Source organism: Rosa chinensis, chromosome 2 (genome assembly GCF_002994745.2).
Source record: "Rosa chinensis cultivar Old Blush chromosome 2, RchiOBHm-V2, whole genome shotgun sequence".
Lineage (NCBI taxonomy): Eukaryota > Viridiplantae > Streptophyta > Magnoliopsida > Rosales > Rosaceae > Rosa > Rosa chinensis.
The window spans coordinates 15,217,105-15,238,586 of NC_037089.1; the positions used below are offsets into that span (position 1 = coordinate 15,217,105).

Below are 21,482 nucleotides of genomic sequence, written 5' to 3' on the forward strand. Positions count from 1 at the left end.
ATGAAGAAGCACTTTGTGCTTGTGCACGGAGCTAGTCATGGAGCATGGTGTTGGTACAAGCTAGCAACTCTCCTGACCTCTGCAGGTCACAATGTTACAACCCTAGACCTTCCTACATCCGGCATAGTGATAAGCAAGCTTGAAGTTGAATCCATTAACAGAATTGAAGAATTACATAAGTCGAAGATACAATTGAGAAAGTGAAAAATGAAGCCTAAAAATGAAGAAAATGCTCAGAGCCTTATATATCTCTCTACCCAGCTTAGCTACACATTTCTTCTAACAACCTTGCTAACTGAACCTCCAGATTTGTGACACATGGCATTGCAATCTGATGAGAAAATTTGGTAAATGAACCTTGCTAACTTACAGTATTGACCCTCAACATCTCCTCCCAAACGCAGTTGGGTTTTCCCAGTCTGAGTTTGCCAAAGTGAGAGTTGAACTGAGGGCCATGAAGTCCTTTTGTCATAATATCTGTAGTTTGTTCCTTGGTTGGGATGTATCGTAAGTTTGTAACTCAAGCCCACCTTTCTGAACTCTTTCTCTAACAAAGTGATAATCAGTTTCCAGGCTTTTGATTTTTGAATAAAAAACAACATTAGATCCCATGGCAATGGAACACATGTTATCACAATGGATCAGTGGAGGAGATGGAATAAAGGCATGTAAATCACACATAACTTGTTGTATCCAACTAATCTTAGCTATTATATTAGCAAGTAGGGTCCGATATTCTGCCTCCGTAAAACTTCTAGATATCGCAGTTTGCTTCTTTGCATACTAAGAAACTGGGTTGTTGCCAAGGAAAACTATGAATCCAGTGTGGACCTTTTAGTATTTGAATCACCTCCCCAATCTGAATCACTATACTCAGTAATCTCAGTGTTTCCTCTAGTGTATGACTAACCAACATCCAAAGTTCCTTGCAGATCAATGTTTTAAAAAGGATGCGCGCCTTAAGGCTTCAAAGGCATGAGGTGTTAAGGAAATTGCCTCTATTTTGCAGATGAGGCGCAGAGGCGGAGATGAAGACAGCAAAATCGCGCCTTAAGGCATCGTGAGAGTACGCCTAGGAAATTTTTTTTTTAACACACCAAAACGACATCGTTTTGGTGTTTTGAGAATTATAACTCCTTCAGGTCTCAAGCTAAAGTCATTTTCGACTTCCTTCAGCCTCCTCCATCAAAACTCCAACTGTTTCACTTCTAAATCCTAAATCCCATGCAGCAAATTTGATAAAATCATCAAGAGCCCATGAGTTTTCTCAAGGATTTGGCTCTAAAGGAGGCTCCTTTGCACTTGGAGCAAGAGATTTTCTCACTTGGAGAGTTGGAATTGGATTTGCAACAAAGGATTTAAGGTATGAATTTGATTTCCTCGATCTTGCTGATGAATCCGATGCTCTGAATGATGAATATCTTGAATTCGATGCTTTGAATTTGATTTGTATGGTCTGAGTCTTTGAAGTAGTTTCGAAATAATGCCTATATTAACTAGTTCTATTTCGAATTAATCACTTTGGTGCAACTGGGAATGTGGGATTATGATAATAGCATAAATGAACGAAAATCATGTAAGATAGCAATCGGTGCAGTGCTAGCAATTGATACTAAATGAGGGAAAGAACGTGGGTATTGGTAAGGTTTGCAGAATAGGCAGACCATAGTGTTGGGCATTATCATGTGCTTTGGTCATAGTACTCATATATAATAGCAATCTGGGATTATCATGTTGTTTGGTCATGTTACTGATTAAGTGATTAATAATCTGGGATAGCAATTGGAATTGGAATTTGGATTTGTAATGCAATGTTTGATTCACTACCCTGCAATATACATGTTTTCTATATAAAACTAGTTCTATACATAAATATGGCTAATTTATACATAAAACTTACGCCTTGCTGAGGCTATCCCGAAAACTCCTCGGCTATGCCTCAGGCTTTTAAAACATTGTTGCAGGTATCCAATTATTCTTTTGACATAGGCCAAATGTAACTCAGTAGGAGCATGCAGAAATTGACATGCATGATTAACAGCAAATGATATATCTGGTATTGTAAAGGTTAAATATTGTAAAGCACCAACAAGACTCCTATACAGTAAAGGATCTGGAAGTAACTCACCTTCAGTTTCAAGCAATTGAGGTGTAGGAGAAGCGCTAAATGATGTCATACCAGCTTTAGAGACAAGGTCGATCTGAAGCATAATTTTTTTTTACTAATGAAAATGCCATTAGATTGGTTAGATATCCATAGTCCTAAGAAATATGTGTCAATGCTCCCATGTCCTTCATATCAAACACCTCACTGAGATCCAAGATAATAGCTTGAATTAAATCAACATTAGACCTTGTGATGATAATGTGATTAATGTCATCTACATAAAGCTTGAAGTTGAATCCATTAACAGAATTGAAGAATAATAGAAGTCAAAGATACAATCGGAGAGAGTGAAAAATGAAGCCTAAAAAAGAAGAAAATGCTCAGAGCCTTATATATCTCTCTACCCAGCTCAGCTGCACATTTCTTCTAAAAACTTTGAACCTCCAGATTTGTGACACATGGCATTGCAATCTGATGAGAAAACTAGGTAAATGAACCTTGCTGACTTATAGTATTGACTAGGGTTGCCACTTAGTTTGGTAATTACCAAACCGACAGAATACCAACCGATGTTTTAGGTTTGGTGAACCGATTTTTTGGTAAGCGAAACTGATAAAACCAAAATCGAAAATTACTAAAAAAGTTGATCGATTTTGGTAAATATCGAATCTACCGATTATCTAAATATAAGCTTTATATACTATAGTTTTTCAATACACATACATGTATATTAATAAATAAACATAAAAAATTTCACAATAGTATGAACGTTACTACTTATACTACGTTAATAGTACATGTGTCTTAAGTTACATAGTCAAACATGGTTAAATGACCTAGTTTTATTGAAAATGGTTAAAGCTTGATGTCATATGTACAAAAGAAAGCTCTAGTAAGTAGATGAATACAAAGTTTACGACTATAAAATTGAAAAACCTACTTAACCTAGTATTGTTTATTCGAATTGATATTACAAAGAATTAATTATTCTACAGCTGATAATCCCGAAAATCGAAATATCGAATTTGGTAGATATGATTGAAAACTGAAAATTTTGGTTGGTAATTGGTAGCTCAATTTTGAAATCGAAAGCTTTGGTTTTGAAGTTCGTAATACCTATAACCGATTCGAATTGACCGAATGACAGCCCTAGTATTGACCCTCAACACATAGATCCCAAGTATGTACAACAAATCCATTCTTCCTCTGACAACAATGAGCCGCTGATCAAGTCATCAAACTCATGGCTTCTCTACCACCGCACGAAATGGTTATCCTGGTTAGCCACAGCTTGGGTGGAATCCCCATATCTATTGCCATGGAGACCTTCCCTCATAAAATTGCTGCTGCTGTTTTTTCCACTGCTGACATGTCTGGTCCGACTCTCAATTACTCAACTATATCTAAAGAGGTACTGATTTTCAGACAAATATGATATCCAATATTCAGTGCTTCTTACTACGTAGATTGACTCAAACTTTTCCAATATTTACTTTTGAATAAATACAGTTTGGCAAATCTAATTATTTTACGGACACTCAATATAGATTTGATGAGGGCCCCGACAAACCTGCAACTTCGTTCCTCTATGGGCCAGAATTCATCTCCTTTTCCTTGTATCAGCTCTCGCCACCAGAGGTAAGTCTTCAAAAAAGGTGGCCAGAATAATAGTGCATATATTTCTGTCGATATATATATATATATATATATATATATATATTTATAGCTTCCACACCTCCTCTCTCATTTAATATATTGTAAATTGAATCTAAACAGCACTCCAAAGAGCATCTTTTTTTTCTGTTTAATTATAATTCAATGTTCGAAAGTGTTTTCTCTTTATTTCTATATTAATTAGCTCTATCATCGATCATTGGCTCTATCTCTTACCCCTATCCTTTTTTCTTTTCACTTGGTTGATGAAGTATTATTTGTTGAGAATATATGTACATCCCACATGGGAAAAATGGAACCTTGCCTATGGGTTTATAAGGGTTTGGGTCACTCCATCTATTGCCAATTGGTTTTGGATGTAAACCTCAGATTACTTTATCATGGTATCAGAGCAGGTTACCCACATGTGCATGCCTAACGGCCACACGGGCTCCACGTCACCCAAGTTGTCCACGTGTATGGCTTGAAAATTCGCCACGCGTGCGGGGGCGTGTTGAGAATATATTTACATCCCACATGGGAAAAATTGGACCTTGCCTATGGGTTTATAAGGGTTTGGGTCACTCCATCTGTTGTCAATTGGTTTTTGATGTGAACCCCATATTACTTTATCATTATTAACAATGGCCAGGACTTAACACTAGAGTTGACATTGTTGAGATTTGCCCCTTTGTTTCATGAAGAATTAATATTGAGCAAGAAGAATTATGGATCAGTTCGTAGAGTATACATCAAGTGCGACCAAGATCAGACAATAAAAGAGGATCTGGCAAGGCTGATGATCAACGATAATCCACCAGATGAAGTCAAAGTGATTAATGGCTCTGATCATATGGTCATGTTCTCTAGACCGCTGGAGCTATTCTCCAGCCTCTACCAGATTGCTCAAAATTATTCTTAAGAGTCAAGATCACGTTAAAGCACCTGCTAGCCGTGTAGAAATCAATCATGAACTCTTTTTCTTGTATTTATCAAGTGTAAATGTCAAGAATTGTCTAATGAGAATAATATGATTCAACTTGACTTCTAATTTAGTTCTACACTCAATTTGAAAATAATTTATTAGGTTAAACTCAATTAATTTTTTCATTTTAATCTACTGCAATCTCAGTCTACATCATCGAACATTTCTTATTGACTAGATTGTCTAATTAATACAATTTTCATCCATTTGTTGGATCCCATCGTACCCTTTAGTACCTTGTAGGAAGTCGTAAGGAAAGAAATTAATCTATCTGCCTAAATCATGGCATTTTGAAGGTATGTGATTTATGACTTAATTCGTGCTTTGATTCAAAAGGGAAGACTCTCGTCCATCACCCAAACATTGTGTTAGTTACTCTGGTTTTGGTGCTGATTTTAGGGTATCAACATTTAGGTAGCTCTAGGGTTACATTGTGTACCTACATGTACGTTTGCAAGCATAATTAGCTATGATGAGCTACGCTCATTGTACCGCCAGAGGTACCGACTCACACCAAAGGAGTGACCAGCGAAGGCACGGCCAGGCGGGCTACCGCTCGAGCCCTGGATCGCCCCCAGATCACCGCTGACGCGCCACCATGCGCCTCCTCAAGATAGCATCAGAAGCTCCAGACGCTGGGAATCGAAACACATCAGTCCCACATCGAAAACAAGAAGAAGATCAACCTTCCCCTCACCTATAAAAGGTTCTCTCATCTCTCCTTATTAATTACGCATTTACTACTCATTTATTGCTATGCTGCCCATATACAGTGACTGACTTAGGCATCGGAGAAGTGAAGACCGCCCAACGCTGTCTCCCTCTGACGCCCTGTCTCTCGTGTTACAGCAAGCGGAAGTCATCAAATCCTCGGAGTAGCGGTCTGCCCACCGGACCCGCGTTATACGAAGAATCGGCTACCGCCGGACTTTGAGCATTAACACATTGCAAGGCTCACTTCTGACGTAGCCCGCGAGGTTGGGTCATGTTCATGTTGTTACATAAATTTTCGTTATATTAATGGACAGACAACCCTTGTTTCACTTATGGTGTAGCTTGCTTTTGTTGTTGTTGTTGTTGTGGTCGTCGTCGTCGTTGTCAGCAAGGAAGGAAGTACAATCTAAGGCCCACATCGGACACTTGGTAACAATCCAATCGCAATATTCCGATGGCAATATAAGAAACCCAAATTCGGGCCCATGACAATTGGAGATGCAATTGGAGAGAGACCCGCTCTTATACCATGTAACAGAGTTACCTCCCACAAATGCGAAGTATCCTGATGTTGTTCTTCTATCAGTGATACATCCAACCCAATTTGCATCAGTGTATCCAGCCACCTCCAAATGATTATTTTTAGAAAACATAATCCCTTTGCCCGGAGCTGACTTCAAATAATTAAGAATCTAGTATATTGCATACATGTGGTCTTCACTTGGAGCATGCATGAACTGGTTGACCACACTCACAGCATATGCAATGTCAGGACGAGTATGAGAGAGATAGATGAGTCTGCCAACTAGTCTTTGATATCTCTCTCGGTTTGTAGGCACTTGATCAGGATATTCTGCTAACTTGTGATTTTGCTCCATAGGTGTATCTGCAGGTTTGCAAGCCAACATGCCTATTCCAGTGAGTAGGTCTAAGACATATTTCCTTTAAGATAGGAAAATGCCTTCTTTTGATCTGGCCACCTCAATGCCTAAGAAATACTTCAATCCACCAAGATCTTTCATCTCAAATTCATATGATAGATAAGCTTCCAACTTCTTCACTTCTTCCTTATCATTTTCTGTTACGATCATATCATCCACATAGATAATCAAGGCAGTTATCTTATCATTTCTGCGCTTCAAGAAGAGAGTGTGATCTGAGTTACTCTGCTTGTAGCCAAATGCCTTCATAGACTATCTGAACCTTCCAAACCATGATATGGGAGATTGCTTGAGTCCGTATAGAGACTTCTTCAATCTGTAGACCATTCCTTCCTGCGAAGGTGCAATGAAGCTTAGGGGTAGGTCCATGTATACTTCTTCTTTCAGATCTCTATGCAAGAATGCATTCTTCACATCAAACTGCTTCAGGGGCCAATGCAAGTTCGCAGCTAGAGACAATAGTACACGGATAGTACTAATCTTGGCTACCGGTGCAAATGTTTCCTGATAATCAATACCATATATTTGTGTGCAGCCTTTATCAACTAATCTTGCTATATGCATGTCCAGTGTCCCATCAGCAGCATACTTCAAGGTATAGATCCACTTGCAGGCCACTGCTTTCTTTCCTTGAGGTTTTGGTACTAGCTCCCATGTATCATTCTTCTCCAAAGCTTCCATTGCAACCTTCTTTGCCTCAATCCATTTAGGATCTGCTAATGCTTCCTGCACTTTATTTGGAATGACAATAGTAGATAATTGAAACACAAATGATGCATATGACTCGGACAACCAATGAGTTGACACATAATTACTTATGGGGTATTTGGTTTTGGCTTCAAGATTTGGATCATACTGGGCTTTAGGCTTCCCTCTCGTTGTACGGTCTGGCAATTGGTATTTAAGGGGTACACTTGTTTCGGTGTTGGGTCCTATTTCAGGGTTAGCCTCATTATCAATGATATCATTAGGCTCATGATCAAAGACATGCTCATTATTTATAAGAATATCTGACTCAAGTTTAGGATTGAGACTTACCTCAGGAACATCCTCATGAGAAATAGGGACCAATGTGGTAGGAGTAAGGGGGTCTTCAGTTGAATCTGGAAAGATTGACTGGGGTTGTCCCTCAATTCCTGTTTCTGGTGGTTCTAGTTGATCATTCATTCCTGTTGTTGATTCTTCAGGATCCATTTGATTTCTTTCTTGTACAACAACTCTTTCTTCAACAACAATTTTTGGTACTTTCAATATTGAAGAAGACTACTCTTCTCTAGATGTGCTCTCCCCCTGAAGAGAAGTCTTCAGGGCAAAGAAAAGTTGTTGCTCACAGAATGTTACATCCATGGTAACATACAACTTCCGGGTAAAAGGATTATAGCACTTATATCCTTTCTGGGTAGAGCCATATCCCACAAAAACACACTTTTTAGCACAAGCATCCAACTTTGTTCTCTGATTACGAGGAATGTGTCTATAAGCTACACAACCAAAAATCTTAAGTGGGAGGGTATGAAGTGGTGGTAGGGTAAAGAACTGGCCAAGAGCTTTAAGTGGTGTTTTTGGACGTACGTGTGCATCCTCATTTGGTGCTTTAAGAGCTTGTATAGGTAGGCGATTTAGAAGATAAATGGTGCTAAGGATGTCATCACCCCATAAATACTCAAGCATGTGGGCTTCAATTAGCATGGAGCGAGCAACTTGAAGGATATGTTGGTTTTTCCGTTCTGCCACACCAATTTGTTGAGGAGTTTGGGGACATGTGGTTTGGTGGATAATGCCATGGTTGTTTAGGTAATGATGGAGGGCATGGTTCACATATTCACCACCATTATCTGTGCGGAAGACTTTGATAGGAGTTTGGAATTGGGTTTGGATCATAGTATGGAAGATTTGAACCACAGAACAAACTTCACTTTTATGCTTCAACAAGTAAACTCAGCACATTCTTGTACAATCATCCACAAATAATAGAAAATACTGCATACTAGAAGAAGTAGCTGGACATGGCCCCTATACATTTGAGTAGATCAAATCAAATGGCATGACATTGCGAGAATTGCTAATGGGATAGCTAGCACGGCGGCTCTTTCCTTGGATGCATGTCTCAAATTGGAAATCAGACTCCTTGCATGTTTTGAACAAGGTAGGAAGCAAAGACCTCAGGTAGCTAAAAGATGGATGTCCCAATCTCTGGTGCCATAACCATATGCTTTCTCTCTCATTTCCTGTTGAAGTATTCTTCTAAATATGGTGTGCTTCACTTGCACGGAGGTCACCAGCATGTGTCATTTCCATGTAGTACAATCCCCCCCTCTCAAAACCACAGCCAATAATTTCTCCTGTGAAGATGTTCTGAAGACACAACACTAAGGATAAATTATTACACAACAATATAATTGTTGTGTAATTTGGCGCACAGACAACAGGTGATTTGACAAAGAGGGGACAACTAAAACTGTATCTAGAGTTATAGAGGGTGTCAAAGATACCGAACCAGCACCAGTGATAGGATATTCATCACCATTGGCATTAGTGACAACTGACATATGGGCAAGGGATAGTTTTTGGATGACACTATGATCGTGAGTCATATGATCAGTTCCACCTGAATCAATTATCCACAATTCTTTCCATTTAAAGTTTGAATTTTTCAAAGAGTTGCCATGTGTACCTGAGTTAGCCTAAAAGACTTAAGCGAAGGCAGAATCATGGCAGAAGTACTGATTTATCTCATTCGTTTGTGAAGACATCTTGGAGAGAGACATATTGTCGGTACCAAGTATATTCCCTTACGAATTGAGCCACCCTTTCGGGTTTTCAACTCAATCAACTCTCTCCAATGGCGTCTCCAATTGTCATGGGCTCGAATTTGGGTTTCTTATATTGCCATCGGAATATTCCGATAGCATTGTTACCGAGTGTCCGATGTGGGCCTTGAATTGTTATATTGGTCAAGTCTCCGATATGAGACTTGTGTCCCAATTTTCAATGCGGGAATTAGATTGTTAATTAATTTCACTTGCAGACCTAGAGCTAGGTTGCATGTGAGGGGGCGTGTTGGAGAGAAAATATCCCACATTGAAAAAAATGACAAATAAAATATAACTTATAAGTGGGTGGATCTCACCCAATTAGACTGAGTCCTTTTGTAATTAAAACCCAACACCTAACAGGTGGTTAAGTTAAGACAGTATCGGTACAATGGTGGACCACGGACCACGCTTGTCGCTGTTTAACAGAATGTAAATGTCTTACTTCTGTGAGGAACCTCCAAGAGAAAATTAGAAAGAAAAAAAAAACCCAAAAACTGAAGCTCTTATTAAGGAAAAACTCATTCCTATATTTTCTTTTAATCTACACCCATTCACATAATTAAACCTTCCTTATAGGTTTTAAGTCTATAATTAAGTTTTTTCACGTTTTTTTAGTTTGACTATTTTACCCTTCTTATTGAATAAGGAAAATATTCCTCAAATATAATTTTTTTTTTTGAATTTAAATATGGCGTTAGTTATAAACACAAATTAGAATTTAATACAATCAAGTTATTTTTCCCTTATTTAAAAATGATTAATTGCCTTAATTATTGTATATCTCTTCTTTTCTGATTTGATCTATATATTTGCCATTTTTAGTAGATATGTTTGTGTAGATATTTCTATTATTAGATATCTCAATGTGATTAATCGCCTTAATTATAGTATATAACTGATGCCATAATTTAGGAGATATATTTGTGTAGATATTCCTTATTTAAAAAGATTAATTGCCTTAATTATTGTATATCTCTTCCTTTCAGATCTATATATTTGCTAATTTTTAGTAGATATGTTTGTGTAGATATTCCTATTAGATTTCGTAGATTTCTCAACGTGATTAAACATTTTTTTGTGGAGATATTCCTATTATTATATAGCACCTAAACTCTAGGTGGGAGTATTCTTTAGCCATCAAGAACTTGTAGAATCTATTGAGAAACAATAAGAAGAAAAAGAAACATGCAATCAAGAACTTGTAGAGTCTATTATACCTATTCAATAGCATAAACCCTGAAAAATCACAAAACAAATACCTCTTCGTCAGGAAGACACACAACTATTGAATAGGTACCAAACACAATGCTCATCAACTGTGCCAATCGGATTAAAGGGATATGTAGTTGAACAAAGACAACCCACCAACCTCTGATTGTGCGATCCATTTATATCACAATCACAATTTGAAATCAAAAACATAATCGCATGATTGTGGAGAAGGTCGCACCTAAACTCTAGGTGGGAGTATTCTTTAGCCATCAAGAACTTGTAGAATCTATTGAGAAACAATAAGAGGAAAAATAAACATGCAATTAAGAACTTGTAGAATCTATTATACCTATTCAATAGCATAAACCCTGAAAAATCACAAAACAAATACCTCTTCGTCAGGAAGACACACACCTATTGAATAGGTAGCAAACACAATGCTCATCAACCGTGCCAATTGGATCAAAGGGATATGCAGTTGAACAAAGGCAACCCACCAACCTCTGATTGTGTGATCCATTTATATCACAATCACAATTTGAAATGAAAAACATAATCGCATGATTGTGGAGATATTGATACCGGCTTTGAATGTAGAGATTAAGCTTTTGAATGTGGAGATTACATAACCTCCAACTCAGAGGAGAGTTTTCAATTGTTGGAATCAAGGGTTGAGTAATTCCATCAGCAGCAAGACTGGATTTTAATATTAATGGTGAATGAGGAATTTGATAGTGGCAGCTTTAGTAATTCTTAACAACATTGGGTTTTAATATTTATCCTATTTAATAGGTTTTTTTATTTTGAATAAGCCTAATTAATTGGTTTAGGTGTATATTAAAACACTATTATGGATTGGTTTATTCTAAAAGGGGTGTGTGAATTGGGTGTAGAATCAAATTCCCCAATTTCTAAACATGAAATAGATCTGTATTGCTCGTGGATACATCTGAGGAAGTATATATCTGTCATTCTGTCTGAATGATTATCCCAAAAACTAAACGTACACATAGTTGGAATTTGGAATTCGTATTCAAATAATAAGTTTGGAGCCAGAATACTTCTATGCATTATACAATGAGGTGTGTGTACACCTTCATAATTTGGATCAGATTATGTGCAACACATGTCCAGGTGGGAACATTATATATGGAGAACTAGGCAAAGATACAGTGCAACTGGACAAACCCATATTTAAGGCACAATATAAAATACATGCTAGCTAGCTTGCAAGGAATGATTGGATGACCCATGCATGAAATCGTTAGAAACAATTCATTCTTAAATAAAGACGAGATAAAATGAACGATCTCTCTCGAGTTCTATAAAGCTAAGACGTGTACAGGAGACCAAATGAAGGCGATAGCAAAAATGGAGATTAATAATATGAGGGTGAAGAAGCATTTTGTGCCATTTCTTGTATTTGTTTGCTTGGCAACAACCTGTAACAATATTGTAGAATGCCAAAACCACCCATTTGGGAAGAAGCATTTTGTGCTCGCTCACTGAGCTGGTCACGCAGCATGGTGTTGGTACAAGGTGACAACTCTATTGAAATCTGCCGGTCACAATGTTACAGCTCTAGACATGGCAGCATCCGGAATAAACCCGATGCAGGTGCAAGAAGTCCATTCGTTCTCTGATTATGCTGAGCCGTTGATCAAATTCATGGCTTCTCTACCACCACTACATAGGGTTATCCTAGTTGGCCACAGCATGGGTGGTGCCATCATATCTATTGCCATGGAGATGTTCCCTCAGAGGATTTCAGCTGCTGTATTCGCCACCGCTGCCATGCCTGGGCCTGCTCTACATTACTCCACTATAGTTGCAACGGTAACGAGTTCTATCCAAGCATGAGTATAATATTCATAGTTAATGTTCATATTGCAGTATCTTCTTTTACTACGTAATTACATTGAATATTAACAAATAATCTTCTATGAATAATATACAGATCAACAGTGGTGCGAGTACTCTTACGGACTCAGTTTATACTAGCAAACGTTGCCCGCACGTTGCTGCGGGGGTTATAGTTGTTCATATATTATTTAGAAAGGTAAGTGATTATTGATGGGGTGTCGATTGTTCGTGATCGATTGGTGGAAAACATAGGCATAGCAAAAACCAATTCGTTTGTGCGAGAGCATACTATCATAACCAACATAAAAAAAGAGATAAAAAAGCAAGAGAGCAGGCCAAAAAAAAAAAATGTAAGACGTAAGACGTATATTGTAATGAAAAGAAAGATTATAACATATTATTGATATATATTTAGTTTTACATTGTTTACATTGAATCATACCTAATACAAAAATGCTAGTTCTACAAATTTGTCATTCATTAACCTAGCAGGAGTAACTGAGAGATACTGTTAAGCACAGCAGCTGCATTGCATCTTCAAAAACAGCAGCTGCATTGTATCTTCAAAACATAAGATTGGTTCAGTTATAGCTGCTGAATCAACTGAAGTTTGTTTACAAAAGGTTATACTAGAAGCTGTTTCAAAAATTGGTTATTCCAGTGTACAAAATGTTTCAGTTGATTAGTTGACTACAGTTATACCAAAAATTGTAGTCAATGCAGCTTCTACTTGTTAGTTACATATGTACAAAAGAGTGATGCAAATTTACTGCTCGTTTTCCTTGTTATGTTCTTCTTTTGCCAGTGATGATGAAGTGGCGCTTCCTTGTTCTGGTTCCCTATCAGTTTAAACAGAAGTATTATGCAAGTATTATGTAATTAAAAGTAGCATGTCAATAAGAAATGTATGCTTTTATATAGAAACTTGCGTGGTAATGTAATATATATTTACCTCCTGATTTTCTTCTCTGGGTCAGAAATGAATAATGTCCTTTTGCTTGGTTCAATTGATCTTTTTTTTTTGGGTGAGGGGACGATCTTTGGCTTCTTGGTGGAGTGGTCGCTTGGATGGAGTTGGTAGCAACTTCCGCTTATCCCCGGCTTTTGAGAACCTGCAATGTTTTTCATTTTATCGGTGTACACATTTACACATGAAGCAATTGAGTTTAATGGATTGTGAATTTATTAATATTAATAGACTATGATTTTGTGATGATAAAAACACTTACTCTTCCTCGTAGTCTTCTCTTTGGCCAATGTCTGGATCAATGATTATGCAGCTGTGATTTGTGCTCGATGGAGTTGGTTGTTCTATAAATTGGAAGAGAAAATGATTATAAAATAGATAGTAATTGTAACAATTTTATTAAATGTTTCAAATTTATAGTTACGTTGAAATAGAGCAATCCTCAAACTAGTAAATACTGCTAGTACTGGTGGAGGCAAATTGTAAATTGCATCCAGATCGAACTCTCTTGCAGTATCCCCCCAAAGAGTTATCTTCAGATCTTCTCTACTGCATTGAAAAGTTTATTAGTTATTTTTATTAGAGAAAATAGCATATCTTAAGATAAAAGAACCTTTAAAAATACTGTACCTCAGATTTTCCAAAGTGATTTCACATTTGTTTCCATTTTGTTTTTGCTTCTAACGAACGCCTCATGATGTGGTACTACTGCTTTGATGCAGCCATAAAGGTCTTGTATGAAATAAGAAAACATTGTCGGTCTATAAAGTGTTAGTTTCCACTATAATTTGTAGATAAAAAGAGTATTTATTTATGAATTGGAAATTCACCTATAACTGTTTGCCCTTCCATACGCTTTTGCAATTTGAAAATCTATGTACCTTCAGTCCTCTTTATCACAGTCATTCTAATAAAAAATTCAGTCATATCCTTATGCATACAATCACTAACTTTTTTAAACAATTCACAAACAATCATAGCTGAAGCAGCAACGCACGGGCAACCTTTGCTAGAAACAAATAGTATTACTTATTTTGAACTTGTAAACAGAAAGGAGATAAATAGTTTAAATTTGATAATGGATGCTCACCACGCCTTGATCTTGGATAAATTTGATGGTCTTCATCCCTACCAGAAACTGCGGTTCCAGTTTCAGATATACCACCAATTACATTCTGGTCATTAGATATTTCTTGGACTTCCCTTTCAGCATAATGATTTTCATCTTCATACTACTCTAACAATCTCTTACTTCTTGTCCACCTCATCTTTGGAGCCATAACTACTTTTAAAAAACTATACATTAGCTTAAAATTGAAATAGTTTCATTTTTTTATTTGAACATCTCTAATACAAAGACTGGAATGTCGATCTGTTTCTGTTTTAATCGGAACAAAAATAATACAACAAATAACCTAACGACACAGACACTTCCAATCATAGTTTAACAATCATATGTAGTAAGACTCTTACTACATATGATTCAAACTGTTCTCAAATTTATACCTGAATTCAAAGCAGTTAAACAATCTGACTGCACACTGTTCCAACAATCTGAGAATGAAGTGACAGAATTTAGAAATCCAACTATGGTCATACAAACTATAAACCGAGTACAAAAAAAACAATAATGAACACAGATAAAACCAGTAACTCATCAAATAAAACTGTGGCATTTATTACCTGAATAAGAATAAGAGGTCAAGATAGTATTAACCAATACACAAAGGAACAGTGGCAGTAGAATGATGTGTAAATGCTTCTGCATATAATCTGTAACAGCGAAAGAAAATAACAATTAAATCTTGAAATTAATCACAAAACTACCAACAAATCTTCTCTTATAACGCTGTAATTTTAAAATAAACTGTGCGAACTTAAAAGAACATACAAAATCAAATTATAGAAACATTGATAACCCTGCATCACTAATCTAGAAACAAACATCGATAAAATGAAAATCTCTCACACTTTAGTTCTAACCTTCAAAACCCAAAAAAAAAAAAAAAAAAAAGACCACTATATGCATCAGTTCCTAAATACAATACCTCTTGATTATATTTTTAAAGCATACTCATCCCACTAATGCATTCGTATTATTGCAGTTTATGAATTAGTATATACAAAAGGCACCACTATTTTCTGCGCATGATTAGCTTCGCTTTTTTTTTCTTTATTCTTTTTTTTCTTAATGGCTTTATTGTGTGTATATATTCTGTGCTTGAATTGAAAAACAACAAAGACAGATTTGCTGGAGAGATAATTGCTCTATTAATCTGTAGCACATATATACAATAACACAGCTTGATTCTAGGATACAAAACAAGAAAGCTATTCTAGCCCTATTAATGTCTAATAATATAGAATCAATGTGATGATATAGAGTGAATGTGTTAAATGTTAACAGCTATACAAGATGCTAATTTTGCTCTACTTTCCAACACTCCCCCTCAAGTTGGAGAGTGGATATCCTGCACACCCAACTTGCGAATCATAAGTTCGAAGTCCTCCTTGCCAAGAGCTTTAGTTAGAACATCAGCCAGTTGATTTCCAGAACTCACAAATTGTGTCTCCACTGAACCATCTTGAATCTTATCCCTGATATAGTGACAATCCATTTCTATATGCCTTGTACGTTCATGAAACACTGGATTTGTTGCTATATGTAAAGCAGCCTTGTTGTCACAATAGAGCAATGCCGTTTCCTGGTGTAAAATTCCCAAGTCTTGAAGCAAATAACGTAGTCAAGTTAATTCACAGCAAGCTCTTGTCATAGCACGATACTCTGCTTCAGCTGAAGAAAGAGAGACTGTTTTCTGACGTTTTGACTTCCATGAAATTAAAGAAGGCCCTAGGAACACACAATACCCTGTAGTAGACCTTCTTGTAAGTGGACATCCTGCCCAATCTGAGTCACAAAAAGCTCGTAGCCGAAGATCACTATTTGAGGAAAAGAACAAGCCTTGACCAGGAGCTGACTTGAGGTAGCGTACCACTCGCAAAGCTGTTTCCCAATGAGCTTTTCGAGGCTGATGCATAAACCTGCTATATATGAACAGGATATGTAATATCCGGCCTTGACACTGTGAGATAAATCAATCTTCCAACCAAACGCCTATACTTCTCTGGATCTTTGAGTAACTCAGTCTTATCTGACAACTTTAATCCACGTTCCATGGGTGTGTCAACAGGAGCAGCACCCAATAATCCTGCATCTTTTATAATTTCTAACGCATACTTACGCTGACAAATAAATATCCCTCTCTTAGATGCTGACACTTCAATGCCAAGAAAATACTTTTAATTTCCAAGATCTTTCAAACGGAATGTTTTATGCAAAAATTTCTTGACATCAGCTATACTCACAGGATCATTGCCAGTAATTAATATATCATCAACATATATCAATAAGACTGTAAAAGACTTGCCTTGCCTCCTGGTAAAAAGAGAGTAGTCTGCTCTAGATTGCACAAAGCTAGCAGACTGAATAACTTCTGAAATTCTAGAAAACCACTGCCTTGAAGCCTGTTTCAGACCGTACAAGGATTTATGCAACCGACAAACCAAATACTCCTCCCCCTGTCTCCGGAGCCCAGGCGGTGGAGACATATAAATTTCTTCATCCAGGTTGCCATGGAGAAAGGCATTGTTGACATCGAGTTGATAAAGGGACCAACCACGAGACGCAGCAAAAGCAAGGAGACAACGGACTGTAACAATTTTAGCAGTAGGAGAGAAGGTGTCCTGATAGTCAATACCTGCTAACTGTGTGAAGCCTTTGGCCACCAACTTGGCCTTGTATCTTTCAATCGAACCATCAGACTTGTGCTTGACCTTGTAAACCCACCTACAACCAATAGGGATCTTCCCAGGGGGCAACGTGGTAAGGGTCCAGGTACCGTTGGCCTGCAAGGCCTCCAATTCAGAACTCATGGCATCCCTCCATTCCGGAACAGTAACCGCCTCAGAATAAGAGGTCGGTTCACAGACGGCACTGAGCTGAGCCACAAAAGAGGAGTAGGCAGGAGTGTAACGATGATAAGAGACATAATTTGCCAATGGATACCGCGTACCTTTGGAAGGACCTGGCGGGAAGGAGGGCGATTGGTAAGTGCAAGCATTGGATTGAGGCTTGGAGAAGTCGATATCGGCAAACCGAGCAGGCGGCGCAGTGGAGCGACGGATCGGTGGTGGGCCGGGAGGAGGCGGGTCGGAAATAGCTGCGGGTGGAGGTGAGGGAGGAGGAGACGGAGAAGATGGTGGGGATGGGGACCATCCTGGCACCGGGGACGACAGGGGGGTAGGAACAGGGGTGGAGAAGGACGAAGGAGATGGGACAAGGGGTGGTGGGGCAGGCGGCTTGGGTCGCCAGGAATACTGATGGATGGGAGGAGGAGGACGCGGAGGTGGAGGCGGTAAAGAGGAAGTGCCAAGATCGGCGTCTATGGCAGGACAGGAAGGACGAGAAGAAGAAGGACGCGTGGGAGGGACCTGGGAGTCAAAATCGGTGTCGAGGGAAGTAGGGAGAAGTGGAATTGGGCCTGGGTCATGGGCCAACGGGGCAGAAGGAAGCGTGGGCTGAGTGGAGGCATAAGGAAACACATCTTCATGAAATCTAACATCTCGACTGGTAAAAACTTTTTTAGTCGTTAAGTTAAACAGTTTGAAGGCTTTTTGGCCCACCGGGTAACCAATGAAAATGGAAGAAATTGCTCGGGTATCAAATTTATGAGTAGGGTGCACATTTGTGGCATAAGCTAAGCATCCAAAAACCCGAAGATGAGAAAAAGAAGGTGGTTTTGAGTAAAGAAGCTCGAAAGGAGTTTTGTAAGAAAGGATGGGAGAGGGCAATCGATTGATTATGTGGACGGCTGTGAGAACACACTCCCCCCAAAATTGTGGAGGAAGATGAGCCTGAAATTTTAAAGCACGAGCCACCTGGATAATATGGCGATGCTTGCGCTCCACAACCCCATTTTGTTGAGGCGTGTAAACACAAGAATGTTGGAAAATAACGCCATTATCTTGAAAAAAAGAGCTAAGTGAAATAAATTCACTACCATTGTCACTTCGGAAAGTTTTAATGCGAGAGTCAAATTGAGTGAGAATGTGAGCAAAAAAACGCTGCAAAAGTGGTTGTGTTTCATCTTTGTGCCGCATTAAGAAAACCCAAGTAAATCGGGTGAAATCATCCACAATGGTAAGGAAATAAAAAGCACCAGAAAGGGAAGGGTGTCGATAACGACCCCAAATATCACAATGAATTATTTCAAATGGTCTTGTAGAAGAAATAGAACTAGAACTGAATGGTAATCGACTCTGCTTAGCCAAAGGACACACAGGGCAATTATTATTTGGCTGAATGGAAAAATGCAAGAAATTTTTTGCTATGTGACTTAAACATGGAGAGGAGACATGACCCAAGCGATTATGCCAAAGATTGGTGGGGGAAAGGACAAGGTTGCAAGATGATCTGGAAGGAGTGGTAATGGAAGGCCTGGTTCGTTCCGTCGCTAGTGCCACCAAATAGTATAGCCCATCACATTCTTTACCCAAACCAATCGTCCTCTTCGTAGCCAGATCCTACAAAACACACCAATAAGGATAGAATGTTACTGAACAATTCAGACCTCTTGTCAAGCGGCTAACCGACATTAAATCAACTTTGAACTTCGGCACAAACAGCACATTATGTAGATAATATACGGTACTCAGAGGCAAAGAACCTGTGGCTTCAATATGCACTTTTTGTCCACTAGGTAGCAAAACAGGTGGTAATGCACAATTTTTATTTTTATTCAATAATTTAGAGCACGAAGTAATATGATCTGTCGCCCCGCTATCAATTATCCAATTGCGGGAAGCGACTCTAGACAAACCTGGCTGCGTTACTGCATTTGCCTTAGAACTCGAGTCAGTATTTGGATTGGGCTTTTGGGCTTGTTGGAGAGCAGCTAAAAACTGTTTGAATTGGGCCTCAGATAAAGTAATTGCTGATCCATTCTCCTCTTCTACGATGCCTGTCGCATGAACCTGGTTAGCAGAAGGAGAGGGCGCGATAGAAGGCGCGACTGGTGTGGCAGTGTGCTTCTTGGGGAAATTTCCCGATCCGTGCTTTGCTTTGGGATGACCTGGAGGAAAACCAATTAGGTGAAAACATGTTTGGACCCAATGTCCTGGATCACCACAATAGGTACAGTGCGGCCTTCCCCTTCCTCGACCTGAACCAAAACGAGCGGTGAAGCCGCGTTCGGCATCTCATAACCGGTCTGAAGATTCAGTCGGTCACCACGACCTCCTCTGCTGCCGATCTGGTTCGGCCGGCCGCCACTCCGGACAGCCATGGCGGCAGTGCTTGAACTGGACTCCGCCGCTGCAACGAAACGTTGTTTTTCTTCTTGTGCAACTGCAGCATATGCTTGTCTAACACTTGGAAGGGGATTCATCAAGAGGATTTGACCGCGGGTTGCACTGTAAGTCTCATTTAATCCCATCAAGAATTGCATGAGCTTTTGTTGATCTGCATGTGCTCCTTGTGATGCTTCTGAATAGGATGCCAATTCATCCCATAAACTTTTCAGTTTCGTGTAGTATGCAGAAACTGATTGTTGTTCTTGCCTGAGTGAAGCGATGTCTCGCTGAATTTCAAATATGCGAGGTGCATTGCCTTGTGAAAAACGCTCACTTAGATCTTCCCATACCTCATGAGCTGTAGCATAGTAGATGATACTGTCAGCAATTTCAGAACTGATTGTGTTAACGATCCATGAATGGACCATGTCATTGCATCTTGACCAGGTTGCATATCCTTCTAGGTCAATTTCGAGTGATGGAACTTTGATTGAACCATTCACAAAACCGAGCTTGTTTTTAGAATTGAGAGCCATTGTCATAGCCCTCTTCCAACCTGTGTAATTGTCTCCATTCAATGGTTTAGAGACTAAGACCAATCCAGGATGATCTGAATGGTGAGTGAAGAATGGATTTGAGATATCAGATGTTGGATTATTTGACTTGCTAGAATTGGGTGGTGGTAATGGGACGTTATCACCAGCCATGGTGATTATTGCTTTTGTGAATTTGTTGCTTAGGAAGGCTAGAGAAGAGTCAGGATTGTGAGTCCTGCTCTGATACCATGAAAAACAACAAAGACAGATTTGCTGGAGAGATAATTGCTCTATTAATCTGTAGCACATATATACAATAACACAGCTTGATTCTAGGATACAAAACAAGAAAGCTATTCTAGCCGTATTAATGTCTAATAATATAGAATCAATGTGATGATATAGAGTGAATGTGTTAAATGTTAACAGCTATACAAGATGCTAATTTTGCTCTACTTTCCAACATGAATAGCTTTAGTTCAGAATCTCATATTTGAGAAAAAATAAGGTTTTACTTTGTGCAATGTTTATACCTTCTCTTGCAATGTTTGCTTCAATCCTTATTGAATAGCTTCACTTAAAATTTGACTGCACAATTTAGTTCTAACCTTGAAAAGCCACCAAAAAAAAAAAAAAAAAACCCCTCCACCTCACAAAAATTGTTTGCTCTTACTTAACCATAAAAAATTAGTCAAACTACCAAATGCATGAAGAAATCAGAGGGTAAGAACGAATTCAATAGTTGTCATCAGTCACCATTATGCGAGAAACCCTTAATAACATTAACAGTAGAAACAGACTTCTTTTCATTAATCGCCATTATCTAATTTGTTAATAGTTAGATATGACATTAATAAATCTGCAGAAACATCTCCTTCAAAGTAACTAACCACAACACAAAAGCAAATGAAGTTTTGAAAAAAACAAAATAGAAATGTTTGATCACAGTCAAAACAGAACAATACCACTTGAATAATATCTGAACTGAAAAGCCAAGGAAAGCTTGAAAATATGACCTTCACCCATTTTTAGTCATGTCTAATGAGTTTTTATTGTTAGCATCGGAATTCAATCACACAGATTATCTTTTCTCCAAAAATTTGATCTGTGCAGAAGTAAACAATCACAAAATTGAACTAAAATAATTAAATTGGGCTAATCTTACAATCTTACATGCAGTAGGCAATCAGCAGCTTCGCGAGCTCAGTGACTAATAACACAGTCGCTCCTCTGTTTCTCCACTTAAATCCCAGGCAGGTACATAACTAATCACTAAAATGAAGACAACAAATTAATTAATGCATTAGAGAAACAGATCATAATCACACATACAATCA

General features: G+C 38.3%; 1 protein-coding gene, 2 long non-coding RNA genes and 1 pseudogene across 5 annotated transcripts in view; 2 read left to right on the forward strand and 2 right to left on the reverse strand.

Annotated features, from left to right (window-relative positions):
* On the forward strand, positions 1 to 4,682 carry LOC112183777 (annotated as a pseudogene).
* Positions 4,683 to 11,799: 7,117 nt separating this feature from the next.
* Positions 11,800 to 21,482, forward strand: part of LOC112183778 (putative inactive methylesterase 20) — a 34,289-nt gene continuing 24,606 nt past the window's right edge. Inside the window, 2 exon segments of the mRNA XM_040513273.1 lie at positions 11,800 to 12,255; positions 20,874 to 20,886. Coding sequence (XP_040369207.1) covers positions 11,800 to 12,255; positions 20,874 to 20,886 — 469 coding nt within the window.
* Positions 12,665 to 14,160, reverse strand: LOC121048953. Of its 3 annotated transcripts, none has more exons than XR_005807653.1 (5): positions 14,089 to 14,160; positions 13,889 to 13,990; positions 13,717 to 13,804; positions 13,244 to 13,602; positions 12,665 to 13,130 (listed from the first exon to the last, which is right to left on the reverse strand). It is a non-coding gene; the product is annotated as an uncharacterized LOC121048953 (long non-coding RNA). The 3 variants fall into 3 exon arrangements; XR_005807652.1 differs by having other exon boundaries at positions 13,717 to 13,807; XR_005807651.1 differs by lacking the exons at positions 13,717 to 13,804; positions 13,889 to 13,990; positions 14,089 to 14,160 and having other exon boundaries at positions 13,244 to 13,710.
* Positions 14,422 to 15,004, reverse strand: LOC121051964. The gene is made up of 3 exons (XR_005807654.1): positions 14,942 to 15,004; positions 14,765 to 14,812; positions 14,422 to 14,540 (listed from the first exon to the last, which is right to left on the reverse strand). It is a non-coding gene; the product is annotated as an uncharacterized LOC121051964 (long non-coding RNA).